The sequence below is a fragment of the Zootoca vivipara genome, chromosome 11, assembly GCF_965207765.1.
Source record: "Zootoca vivipara chromosome 11, rZooViv2.hap1.1, whole genome shotgun sequence".
NCBI classification, from domain to species: Eukaryota; Metazoa; Chordata; class Lepidosauria; order Squamata; family Lacertidae; genus Zootoca; species Zootoca vivipara.
In genome coordinates, this window is record NC_142594.1 from 42,063,134 (window position 1) to 42,076,309 (window position 13,176).

Below are 13,176 nucleotides of genomic sequence, written 5' to 3' on the forward strand. Positions count from 1 at the left end.
TGTTAGTTGAGGTATCTACTACTACAATGAAACTGGTGGGTGGATTGTCACTGTGGTCTGCTTCTCCTCAGCTGTGGAATCCCCTCTGAAAACTCAACAAAACCTGTGTTTTTGTTGTTAGAAGTTGGTTTACAAGTTGATTAGTTTGAAATGAAATTTCAACCATTAGTGAAATTTGGGGTTGATGATTTAAGATTGATTTTAGTAGACTATACATCCAGGCCAGCTGTATCCCTTTGCATGAAGATAAAGCTGCTCTAACATTTTAACTTTGCAATCCCATGCAAAATACTGTAAGCACTGAATAGGTTCCAGTTATACTTCCAAGGCTCACCACTGTCTTGAATCTGAAAAAGCAGCAGTGGCCACCTAGAGGGCACCCAATCCTGTGCAATTTTAAAGTTGGCAGACTGCAGAATCCTCATGTCTTTCACTATTCAGCCAAATACTGTATAAAGTTCTGATATTAGTGAAGATAAATTATTTTTCTCTAATGTAGGGTGTCTTTAATAACTGAGGAGAGTATTTTGACAGGATACTTCATACATCTGATTAAGTGTACTGTAGTCTATGAAAGCATATACAGTACAGTATACCATAATAAATTTGACTTTAAGGTGCTACAAACTCCTTGCTTTTGTTGCAACAGATTAGGATACCTCTCTAGAAATTTTGTCAGGTTTGCTATGTTTGAATTAGAGAACCTAAATCAAGTAAAACTAGCACCTCATGCAGCCAGGTATCAGAAATTGTGCAGAGTTTTCCCCCTTACCATAGTTTATTATTACCGTATTATTATTAAAGTACAAGCCAGTGAAAACATTTACAATAACAAAGAAGAGATACATGAATGATATAAAAATGTGTACAGTAAATAAAAGCGATTCTGAATTTGTGCAGAGTTATCATAAGAAATGCATTATCTTACATGGTACAATAACAGGGAACAGTTATGGCTACCAATGTGATTAGTAAATTCCAGTGGTTTTTTCGGGGGCGCAGGGGTACGCATACCCCTAAACATTTTGTAAATCTAACGGGAGAAGAATCTAAAAATAAATAAATTAGTTTCTACTCTAGCACGGTGAATCGTCAGTTCTATTGAATAGCACGGTGAATCATCAGTTCTGTTGCTACGCTGATGGCGGCCTCATTTCCTGTCTTGGTGTTTCCCGAGTCTCAGACGGAAGCGAACATTTAAAATGTGAAGTAGGAGTTGGAATCTAGCACGATGAGTGGTCAGTTTTGTTGTTAGCACCTCTGATGGCGGCTTCATTTCCTTTCCTGGTGATTTTCTTGAGTCAAAATGAGATTACCCCTAAACATTTTTTTAGGGGGAAAAGGCACAGGTAAATTCTATGGAGTAAAAAAAACCCCTGTAGGCTCTTTTATAAAATAAGCAGGTCAACTCTCGTGTATTTTCTGTGGAAGTGAAAGGTAACTTGACGAAACATTATCAAGTGGGGAAAAATTATGACAGGGTTGAAGAACACCAGCATCCTTGCAAAACTCTAAACAAACAGCATTTGGTGGCAAATGATGTAGTTTGCAATCTCAAATGCCTTACAGAATTCTGCCAACAACCTACTCCCAAGGCCAAGCTTTATGAAAAGGAGCACAGTAATAGCCCAATCTGAATTGCTTTTGCTCCACTAATTTGTATAAAGAACATCCAGGAAATCCTATTGTAATGCATTTGCTTCCAAACCCAGGGAAACTGCTCCCAGATTTTGGAATGCTCTCCCTAAAGAAGCTAGACTGGCCCCCTACTTATTGTCCTTCAGGCAGGTGAAAACTTTTTTGTTCCAACAAGCTTTTGGGAACCGATTGCTTTTAATGAAAGGGCTGGTGCTGTGCTCTTTTATTGTAATTATTTGTATGGTTTCATATATGTATCCATATATGGATACAGTAAACAGATTTTATGTATGTACAGTATATAGTTTTACTTCTAACAATTTTAATTGTTATAAGTGATTGTTTTTTCTATGTTTTTAGCAGTTCTCATTTTTACATGCAAGTCCACTTGAAGTCAATCAGGGAAAAGGTGGGGGAATTAATAATATGCCTTGCATGCAGAAGGTTCTATGTTTGTACCTAGGTAGGACTAGGAAAGGCCCCTGCCTGAAACCCTGGGGAGCCACTGCCAGTCACTGCTAACAGTACTGGGCTAGATAGACCAATGTTCTGACTTAATATAAGGCAGTAACTCAATCTCAGTAAAGTTTACATAGCTTGTCTTATTGAAGAACTGATGCAATAGGAAAATAAAACTGCACATTAAAATATAAATTGATGGTGTGCATTCCTGGTCTCATGGTGTACTCTCAATTATGTATGGCACTGCTACAGTTCAGTGATCTTGGGGAGACTACCAGAAGTACATGTGAACAGTGTTTTGGGGGATGGGTTTTAATTGATAGAAATCATAGAAGGGGACCCTGAAGATCATCTAGGAATATGCAGGAATATGAACCCACCCATGGCAGTTTGAACCCAAGACCGTGGGATTATCAGTACCACACTGCAACCAACAGAGCTAACTGCCTTGGAGATGCTATATTAATTGTAATTTATCATTCCAGGCACCCAAGTATGTGGGTTGAATAGTTTAAAAATCTCATCCTTGGCAGCAAAATTATAAGCATAGGAAATAGGTTGTAAAACCTTGAGCAAGTCCAGCTATGAAGTATGCCGGCTATCCCTTTCTTACCCGGTTTAACAAAGAAACAGGTAATTACTAGTATCAGTGGCTGCTAGCCAAGAAAGCTGTGTTCCGCATCCAGCTGGAGGCTGTTACTGCTTCTGAATACCAGTCGCTGGAAACTTCCAAGAGAAAAGAGTGCTTTTGTGCCTAGGTTCTACTGGAGGGACTTCCAAAACCCGGTTGGCTTCAGGATGCTGGTCGCCTCGGGGCCTCTATCTTAACACACCAACCTTCATTTTGCATCTTGCGATCTGGGGGGGGGGGAGTGTTACACCCACGAAAAACACCGCAATCACCGTCGCTCTATTTCCACCCCCCCCCCGCCGTTCCCAATTAACCAATCAGGGGGCCGAAGCGTCGCCTCGGCGGTTGGCGCGAGTTCCAGCCGTTAGGCCGCCTAAGTAGCCAATGGGCGTTGGCGGGTGGGGAGGGGGGGCGAGGGCGGGCCTCGCTGGCCGTGGCCCCGCCCTCCGCTTCCCCCACTCCTCTCCCTCTTTCTCTCTCTTTGCCCCCCCTCCTTTCGCCCGCCGGCTCAGGTGAGCGAGGCTAAGGCGCGACGATGGTCGCCATTTCCTGAGCAACCCCCCCCCACCCGCGGTGACGGCGCAGCGGCATCAGCGCTGACGTGGGGGCGACGCGCGGCCTCGCCCGGCCCAATCCCTCCTCCCCGACCTACTTTCCCCTGTGACGGGGGCGCCACGTACTCGGGTGAGTCGCAGGAGGGGGCGGGGACAAGGCGAGAGCGCGCAAGGCGGCCGGGCCCTTCGGAGGGGCGGCCTGGTTTTTGCGGAGTGGAAGGCGGTTGGGGCGGCGGGGCGAGCTCTGACAGGGAGCTCGGAGGGGGCTGGGCGGGACGGCGAAGACCGGGAGAAGCGGGGCGGAGGGGTGGGGAGCATCAGCGGCGCTTGAGGGAGGCTGAGTCAAAGACTGGCTGCTTTCTCCCTCACACGCGAAGGCCGAAATCAACGCGGCTTCGTTGTGACACCCAGAGACAGGCCGTGCTGCCCCCCTCTGCGCATGTGCAGAGTGGCCGCCGTCCCACGCACCGTGGCAGGTTTCAGGAAACAGTCAGCGTTTTTTTTTCTAGGGGGACGCATACCCCTAGACATTTTGTGAATCTAAGTTTGGCCTCATTGAGGGGCAGTATTTCAATACGAGTAGGAAAATGAGAGTACCCCTAAACTTTTTTTTTTAGAATAAAAGCACTGAACACAGTAATACTAAAAATACAGCGCGATCCTGTTCAGGTAGGGCTGGGAGAGAAATCCCGTTTGAACCCGCTGCCGGTCAGTGCAGACAATACTGAGCTAGATAGGCCAATGGTCCTGACTCGGAAGGCAGCTTTCTGTATTTCCTTCCTAAAGGCATAGTCTTCAACATGTTCATGCAGGAGTAAGCCCTGCTGAGTTAAAACAAACCTCCTCAAAAGGATTGCAGCCTTAATCCTGAGTTTGTGCTTTTTCTCCTCTGGTGTTTACATCTTTATCAAGAGATTTCCTCTTTGGTAACTATGCTGCTGCTGAGGGTAGGGTGAGGAGTTTAATAGAAAGAAAGGGGTTACCGTAAATTAAGCGAGATCTGAAAGAGGAAGCAACACATTAGGGAGTCAGAACTCACATGGAGAAAAGAAAGCAGAGTTATGGGGAGGCCTCCCCTTAGTGATAGGTTTGGGCTTATCACATTACAGTATTTGAAAATAAAGCAAGGAGAGTTCCATTGTGACCCAGTGGCCTCTAATAACCAAACACATTCAGAAGACACCATGTTATGGTCTCACTGTCTGATCTGGCCTTGATCAAGTTATGTTATAGCCTCAGTTTGAAGGCAAGAAAGGACCTAGCAATGATCTGTCACACTCTTGGTAAGCATGAGGACACAGATTGTAAAGCATATTACAGTTTAAATTTTAACAGGACAAGTCCGGGAAATACAATATTTGCTGATAGCAAAAGAAAGAGAATACGTTCTGTGTATGGAAGGAAATAGGATAGTTTACAAAACATTAAAGTGTATTTTTAGCTGATTGGTGTGATGTAACCCAATGCAGCCCCCCCCCCTATAAATGTTTCATAGGTCAAGCCTTGTAAAGCTTTTTGGCTGCTAGTATGAAATAATTGGCTCTTCATTGAACACAGTGGGGCTTCCTTTTGAGTAAACATGCCTTGGCTTGATTTGACTGTTTTATCTGTCTTCCATGCACCTCCTGCCACAGATTGTAGAGAAAATGTTAGGAACAAAGGCACCATCTCCAGCAAGGCTGAAGGAAGTTGTCAAAGGAGCCACCAGTTTTTGTTTATCTTGAAATAGAAAACACTAGGCTTCAATTAGAAAGAAAGGGACTGTATGAGGGGTAATATTACAAACAAACAAGGCATACATAATCTCCCTTCAGACTGTATATGGAAAGCCTTCATGCAGACCCTGGATGTCTTCAATAACTTTGACTTTCAATTATGTTGATAAAAATATCTAATTTATTTGTTGCAGGGTGGTGTCTTTTTAAATACTGCTTAAATGGAGTAAAATAACTAGTAAAGGCAGTGCTTCTCTCTTCATCTCCCCCCCCCCCAAGCAATACCCTTTACAGAATAACGGAGCAAGTGAGACAGTATCTGGTCCAGTGAAAGCAATCTTATACACAAAAACAGGAAACAGAAGTGAAAGTTTCACAACTTTCAAGGAATAGTCTTTTTGCCGTTATTTCTAGTGTTTAAACGAACTACCGGTAGTACATCAAAATAATAGCTCAAGCCCTGCACTAATTTTAAAATCTAAAAGTCTAAACAAAAGGGAAGCAGAGGAAGGAAGGTACAGGAGAAAGGTTAGTTTTACATACCATATTAGTGAGTTTCTTAATGGGCATTTAATTCCAGTAGTGATCAGGTTGATCATCCCTTTATGTTATTGGTGGGACAGAGATGATATAGCTATGTAATAGTCCTTGGTTCCATGTAACAGTAAGCAAATGGTGTTTGGGAACACATAAGTACAAGAATCATTGCACTGCACCATGTTGTCGTATAATGGGGTTTGGGTTTCCCCTCTAGAACATGTTTATGTATGTATTGTAACAAGAAACGTAGCTGTTCAGTGCACCTTATACCTCCATTGTACCCGGATTATGGGTATGGCTTTTTTTGGCTTTTTTGAACGTGGAATGTTAAAGGAAACAACTGCTGTTTAATATGTTCTGTAAATAATAACCTAAAAATGATGCTGTATTAACTATAGTAACCTGAAAAGGACTTGTTTTCAGCTAAATGTGAGATTCATGCTTTTTTCAGTCAAAGTCACTAGTGAGGAATTTTCAGCCTGTATAGTATATGAAGCTATGTTTAGCATTTTTTCTTCATACTTTGACATTTCCTGGACCAGGATACAGCTCCATCACGTACAGAGAAGCAGCACATATTTTTTTTTATGTCATCACGTGTTGAAGTATGAAATTATGAAATGCAAGATTTCAAAGTCTTTGTAGCCACAATGAAAAATGGAGAGAAATAGATTTCTCTTGCACACAAACATGAAAAAATACCCAGCTTCAAGATTTATAAACTAGATCCATAAACTGTTAACTGCAAATAATTAATGGTAACAGTATAACAAGGCTTTGCAAAAAATAAATAAATAATCCTATAACTTTGAATAACGTAAAATTTTGAAAGTGTACTTTTAAGACATTATCAGCATAATGCTGCATTTTTTTTTATTCAATTATTCAGCTACTTTCATTATTAAACATTTGGATCCACTCTTGTTTCTAGCATGTGAAATAAGATTCTCTGTGTGTTTTTTCCTGAGAATATATTCTATAAAGTGCAAAGCTATGTAGATTTGTTGTAGGATGTATTTTCTTGAATCCAGGCGGGTGTCCCTCCCCAAATAAAGGTTTGTTTCCAAAGTTTGAGGCTCTTCTTTGTGTTAAAACCCTTCTATATTTGTGCTGGGGAGTGTTGGAGGTGCACTCTCAGTTCACATGGGGTAACAGGCCTCCTAAACATGTCAAATCAATGGGCATGTGCCCTACAACAAACCTATCCCGGAATCTTTGGCCACGGACAGAAATTCTCTGGCAAGTGAATGCGTATTGTTTACCTGATGTATGGAAAATACTTGCTGACAAAAGTTTGAAAACCACTGTTGTAGAGTATGAAGTCTCCAAAAATTGAGTTGAACATTGTGGCATAGGTACCTTGGATCACACAGTCTTCCTTGCATCGCAATTATGTCTTCAAAACTCTTGTCAAATCTTTAATTCAGAGCTTTAGCTAAGGTGCTCCCCCCCATTCTTCACTGGGTGAGTGTGTTCCATAATACTTATAAAATCTCTTGCGTGTGATTGAACAAAAGCTTCTCTTCTGCACTTCTGTTCAATATTCTAGTGAACCTTGTGTACTGTAACATTGTGAGTATTGGTTGCTATGGTAGTTAGTTATGACATCACAAATGGAACATAACTTCACTACAAGGTTCACTAAGAGGGAGAGTGGTCTGGAGAAGGAAGAAGTCCTTTAAAAAAATCATAATGAGCAAATGTGGCAAAAAACAGCATGCAAGAATTAACATAAGGTAGCCATTGTATAATTAGTTGTTGTAAAATATGTTTCTGCACTGCAAATATGTAGAATGTGTTTCATATATTAGTGGATCAGATAACCTGAGGAACAACAAAGCACATAACGATCTTAACATTTAAAAAGAAGGCTTTTCTTTATTCAATCTACTGCTGTCAATTTGACTAGCAACAAAGTTTTATGTCAAACTTTTTTTAAAAAAATACTCGGGCAGGCATGTTTTTTGTGTGGGAGCCAATTAAATGTAATATGCCGCAGGGATCTATCCACGTACTGGTGTTGTACAACATATTTATAAATGACAGATAAAGTAATAGAGATGATGCTTATCAGATTTACAGATGACACCAAACTGGGAGTGGTAGCTAATATCGCAGAAGATAGAATAAAGATTCAAGATGAATTTTGCAGATTAGAGAACTGGGCAGATTGGAAAACTAACAAAATGATTTTTGGTACGGACAAATATAATGTTCTACACTTAGGAAGAACCAGCTGCACAAATACAGGATGGGGGACACCTGCCTTGACAGCAGTACATGTGAAAAGGATCTGGGGGTCTTAATGAGCTTAAGACCACAAGCTTAACAAGTGAGACGTAGCAGCAAAAAGGCTAATGCAATTCTAGACTATCAACATAAATTTATGGTCCAAAACAAGGGAAGTGATAGTACCACTCTATTCTACCTGGTCAGACCCTACCTGGAGTGCTGCATCCAGTTCTGGGCACCACAGGATATTCACAAACTGGAACGTGCAGAAGAGGGCAACCAAGATGATCAAGGGTCTGGAAACCAAGCCTTATGAGTAATTGCTGAGGTAGTTGGGTATGTTAACCTGGCAAAAAGAAGACAGAAGTGAAATAATTTCAAATATCTTAAGGGTTATCTCAAGCAATCTTGTTTTTCTGCTGCTCCAGAGGGTAGGACTCAAACCAAAGGATGCTAATTATGAGAAAGGAGATTCTGACTAAACATTAGGAAGAACTTTGATTGCAAGAGCTGTTTGACAGTGGAACAGACTACCTTGGAAGGTGGTAGACACCTTCATTGGAGGTTTTTAAACAGGTTGGAGGGCCATCTGTCGGATTTTTAGCTGCAATTCCTGCATTGCCAGGGATCGGATTAGATAACTCTTAGGGTCCCTTCGAAGTCTACAACTCTTTGATTCTATAACCCTTTATATCAGGCATCCCCAAACTTCGGCCCTACAGATGTTTTGGACTACAGTTCCCATCTTCCCTGACCACTGGTCCTGTTAGCTAGGGATCATGGGAGTTGTAGGCCAAAACATCTGGAGGGCTGCAGTTTGGGGATGCCTGCTTTATATCATATAGCTACAGGTGCCAGATAGCCAAGACTGCCACCATCACAGTGGCAGCTGCATCTCTATATAATTCACATTCCACAGATATACACGTTTTGGGGTCACTGTGATAACCTAGTTTCCTTTGGGATAAGGAGAATTATATGGTGCATTACACTATGAGACTTTTTGCAGACATGTGGTATCATATGGTTATCACGCACTGCTTAAGAGATTTAAAAAATATAAAGTGGTATATAAATGCTTTTAAATATATAAGTCATGATGTCCACTGAAATTAATGACATTAATAACTATTGATTTCAATGAGTCTGCTTTGAGTGACTTAATATCTGATACCACCCATAATAATTAGCTTCATGTATCCTAAGCTAATTCTACAAGCCAATGTTACAGGTGTAAAAACAACTACAGTTCCTTTAAAATATTTTTCTCAAAAGATTGGCATGCAGAATTTACTAGTCTACAGACAAAGACCTTGATTTAGGAGAAACAAAGGCTGAATGACTTCTAACCAAGTTATTACACACTAGTCGCTTCACCCCAGTGCCAACTGTTTAATAGAATGCTTTCCTTTCTCCGAAGTTAGGGTTACCAGATGTCCCCGGTTCCCAGGGACAGTCCCCAGATTTGCAAATCTGTCCCCGGGAAACGTGGCAGTGGTAGCCTTAGCCTGCCCATGACTCCTGACCCTCCTCTGATCTGTCAAAACAAAGAGGGAAGGAGATTGGGGAAGGCTCAGGAGTCATGGGCGGGCGGCGGGCCGTTGCCCAGTTTTTTTTAAAAAAAAAACCTCTACGCATTTATGTTTCACAGTGTGCGAAGGGGCTTGGCATCTTTATACAATATGCATGTGTGCTTGGGCCCAGGGTCTTTTGCCTCACCATCTCCACTACTGACTCCCTGTTGCTACTCAGCTTCAAAAAAAAAAAAGTGTGCCCGGATTCATTGAAAAATCTGGTAACCATATCCTAAGTGATACATAAAGCTATTGGCCTTAGACTATTTTAAAACCAATAAATTTAACAAAAGTTTCTGCAAGGAAAACCTCTGTGTGTGTGTGTGTGTACCGGAAAATTGTTTCAGACCAACGTGGCACATTCAGCTACAACTTGTGTCCCAGCATCTGCTATGATGTTCCACGAAATCATGGGGCACCCTTTCATTTCCTCGTTGGCATTTCCAAAAACATTTTCTCACCCAAAAGTACCAGTTCGGTTGTCTATGCAGTCAAGCTGGTCCTGAGCATATGTTTGTCATGGAGGGAAAGTTCTCTGCCTCTTTCCCAAGACACTTCATGTAACCATAAATGGATGTGATCTTTTCACCTATCTGGACATACCTTTTGGTACTTGAACAAACTTGTGGTTATTGTGAGCTTCTTGTCTGTAACAGTGCAAGGACTCATCTTTTTTTATTAATTTTATCTCTTCTAACTTGTTTTCTTAAACACAAAAAGAAGAAAATCATGCTATTTTAAAAGTAAGATCTTATATATTGTAACATCTGCCATTTCACATAACCCAATGTATAAGATGCAAACCAAAACATAATATGTTACATGCACTCCAGTCTCTTAAGTAGTGAGAAGTTTCAGGGCTCCCAGCAAAAACCTTGGGTTTTCTTTTCTTAGAATGAAGGTAATTGGAGACTTGCAATGCTAATGTGATATAAGTCTTCTTTACACAGATACTCTGCACAAACTTGTGATGGAAAATTCACTGCATTAACACTTCAATAGATCCTGTTCCTCTTCAGATTTCTTGGAAGTACATAGATTTGCTTTCTCCCAGAGAGTAATCAAGCCTCTGTGCCTCTTTCAAATCCAGTTTCAAGGCTACTGTTCCTTTTTGTTCTCTTTTTTGTTCTCTTTAACACAACAAAGGTCTTGAGGACACCACTTCCAGCCATTGGATGGAGAATAAAGTTCTCTACCAGTTGGTTCCTACTTGGCTAACTTTTAAGCTATGCAAAGCTAAACTGGTCCAATCAATTTTAATTTTTTTAGCAGTCTCTTTTTACAACCAAAGTCTTAGGGCTTGGGTGATAGTTCAGAAAACCAATTAACAGGCCTGCTATTGGGACAGCAACCAAGCCCAAGAGATATACCACTAAAACTTGTATACAGTACTCAAGTGTAAACCCTGTTGAAATTGGGGGGGGGGGTCTTATTCCCTGGTAAATGAGGTTAAGATTGCAGCATCAATCTAATTCCAATATATTTATACTAGGCAAAAAGGTAAAGTAAAGGACCATTGGATGGTTAAGTCCAGTCAAAAGTGACTATGGGGTGCAGTGCTCATCTCGCTTCAGGTCAAGGGAGCCGGTGTTTGTCCACAGACAGCTTTCCAGGTCATGTGGTCAGCAAAACTAACCCACTTCTGGTGCAACGGAACACCGTGACGGAAGCCAGAGCACACAGAAATGGCTTTTTATACTATGAAAATCCAAATGGACCCAGTTTATAAGAGAACCAAAACCTCTATGGTTCTATGATTCCTGGCACACTCACACAATTCAAGTAAATAAAACATGGCCCTTACATTATTGTAGCATACTGCTTGGGCTGATTCTGCTGTCCTGGGGTCTTGTATAGTTTTAAACTGACAACATTCACTAATCTATCACTTTTCTCTGCTAAGTGTCTAATTGGTGTCAATTGCTCCAGAGTCTAGTATTTCTAGCTGAAGTTCCATTCTTCTGTAGGATGTAAACAATTCAATAATAGTCTGAAAGGAGATCACAGAATCTTATAGGCAGCAATACTCTTAATACAATCCACATACCCTTCCAGTATTTGGGGGCAACTTTACAGTCCCACCAACTTCTTTTAAAATATCATAACTACCGTATATTTATATGCTACATGGGTTCTAAAAAGCTATAAATAAATAAATAACATTTAATAATAATAATAATTCAAAAGCAACAACAGAGAGACTAACTCACAGCTTAACCAACCAATCCACCAAAAACCCAACAAGAAATACATGGCGCTGTATGAAGCAGCCCACCAAATCTCCCTGGGGACAGCTTTTCACAATTCTAGTGCCACCTCTGGAAATTCCCTACTCTGATCACTAGAAGTTGTTTCTTCCTGAAAAAAATGGCATATAGAGGAAGGTCTTGTCCTCAGATCTTAAAGTAGGAGTGGTGACCCTATTGCCCTCCAGATGTTACTGGACTGAAACTCCCATTATCCCTGATCATTGGAAATTCTGGCTGAATCTGTCTTAAATAATGGGGAGGACATTCATATATCAAAAGATGGTGTTCCTTCATTTGGGTTTTCAGCTGATGATAAATGCACTGGAACTCTCGTGGTATCATATTCTGATGTCATGCTTTATTTAGCCACATATTAAAATGAAGGCAAAAATGAAGAGATGAAGTGAATGGTGATAGAGGCATGAATTGTTTCATGTGCTATCTTGTGCATTTTTCTCTCATTTTTAGACAAATGACCATGGAAACAGGTGAATCACAACAAGATGGCAATGCAGCAGACTCTGTTGCAGAAAGTGATGCTGCTTCTATACAGTCTCCATCTGGCCAAAATCAGATCTCTACTCTAGCACAGGTAATCTGACATACAACCTGACACCAACACCTATATAGTTAGCTACTGCAGGCAGGTAGAAGAATGCAAGACTTGCCTGCATACTTTGGGGGCTTTGGGGAAGCCAATAAAACGTTGGACCTCTCAGTTCAAAAGCCCACTTAGCTCAGTGGAAGGTCTTGTGCCACTTGCATCATTCAGCCTAGTCTGCATTGCAGAATTCCTGTGAGGATAGAATGGGATAGAATGGGGCACAGAGATAAATATCTGAGCAAAATGTAAAAAAATAGGTTTAGACCTTTCTAGTAGTTGGGATTATGATCATAAACAATGCATGAATTATGTGTAAAATGATGATGAAATCTCTATTTATATATCCAGTTCTGTCCAGAACCCCTTAAGTACATGGACTCCATCTCTGGTTTAGGCTAGCAGTAGGTGGCTATTTCACCCATTCCAAGCCAGTGTTAGGAATATCTGTGCCATGAGGGGCTAAGCGTGGCCACTGTCCTTTGTATGCAGTGAAGTTGCACCTTTTCATCCCCAGGTGTTTTCTTTGGGGCAAGGACTGAGAAGACAGACATGGATTGATATTCAAGGAGATGAGACGGACTCTCCTTGCCTATAATCTGCCTCTATGTTGTTTTCATCATGTTTCCCCACCCCTTTTTTTGTCCAGGAGGGCTTTTTATGAAAAAGCATTCACTCTGGCAGTCACTTGTATTATTTGTCTCTGATTTTTGGTATCGTATGAGTTTTGAGCCAGGAAGGCCCTATTTTGAAATGCTATCTCTGCCATGGACTATAGTAGGTAGTCCAAACCAGCCAGTTTTGAGTTCAACCTCAAATCTGCCTTATGGGGATAATAATCCTAACCTATTTTACAGGGTTGTTGGAAAAATTGCTACAATATATACACTGCATACTCTGAACAATTAAAAAGTGCTATATAACATAGCTGCCAAGTTTTCCCTTTTCTTGTGAGGAAGCCTATTCAGCATAAGGGAAAA

The 13,176-nt window shown here is 41.1% G+C and overlaps 1 protein-coding gene and 1 long non-coding RNA gene across 4 annotated transcripts in view; one reads left to right on the forward strand and one right to left on the reverse strand.

The window, feature by feature from the left end:
- Nucleotides 1-759: 759 nt before the first annotated feature.
- Nucleotides 760-3,012, reverse strand: LOC148684283 (uncharacterized). The gene is made up of 2 exons (XR_015946271.1): nucleotides 2,714-3,012; nucleotides 760-1,318 (listed from the first exon to the last, which is right to left on the reverse strand). It is a non-coding gene; the product is annotated as an uncharacterized LOC148684283 (long non-coding RNA).
- A 229-nt stretch (nucleotides 3,013-3,241) lies between these two features.
- Nucleotides 3,242-13,176, forward strand: part of CREM (cAMP responsive element modulator) — a 32,985-nt gene continuing 23,050 nt past the window's right edge. For 2 of the 3 annotated variants that reach the window (XM_035129410.3, XM_035129409.3), the window contains exons 1-2: nucleotides 3,242-3,415; nucleotides 12,064-12,187. In XM_035129410.3, coding sequence (XP_034985301.1) covers nucleotides 12,068-12,187 — 120 coding nt within the window. In that variant the 5' untranslated portion in view covers nucleotides 3,242-3,415; nucleotides 12,064-12,067. The remainder of the gene's footprint in view (nucleotides 3,416-12,063; nucleotides 12,188-13,176) is intronic. The other variant, XM_035129412.3, reaches the window with a different exon arrangement.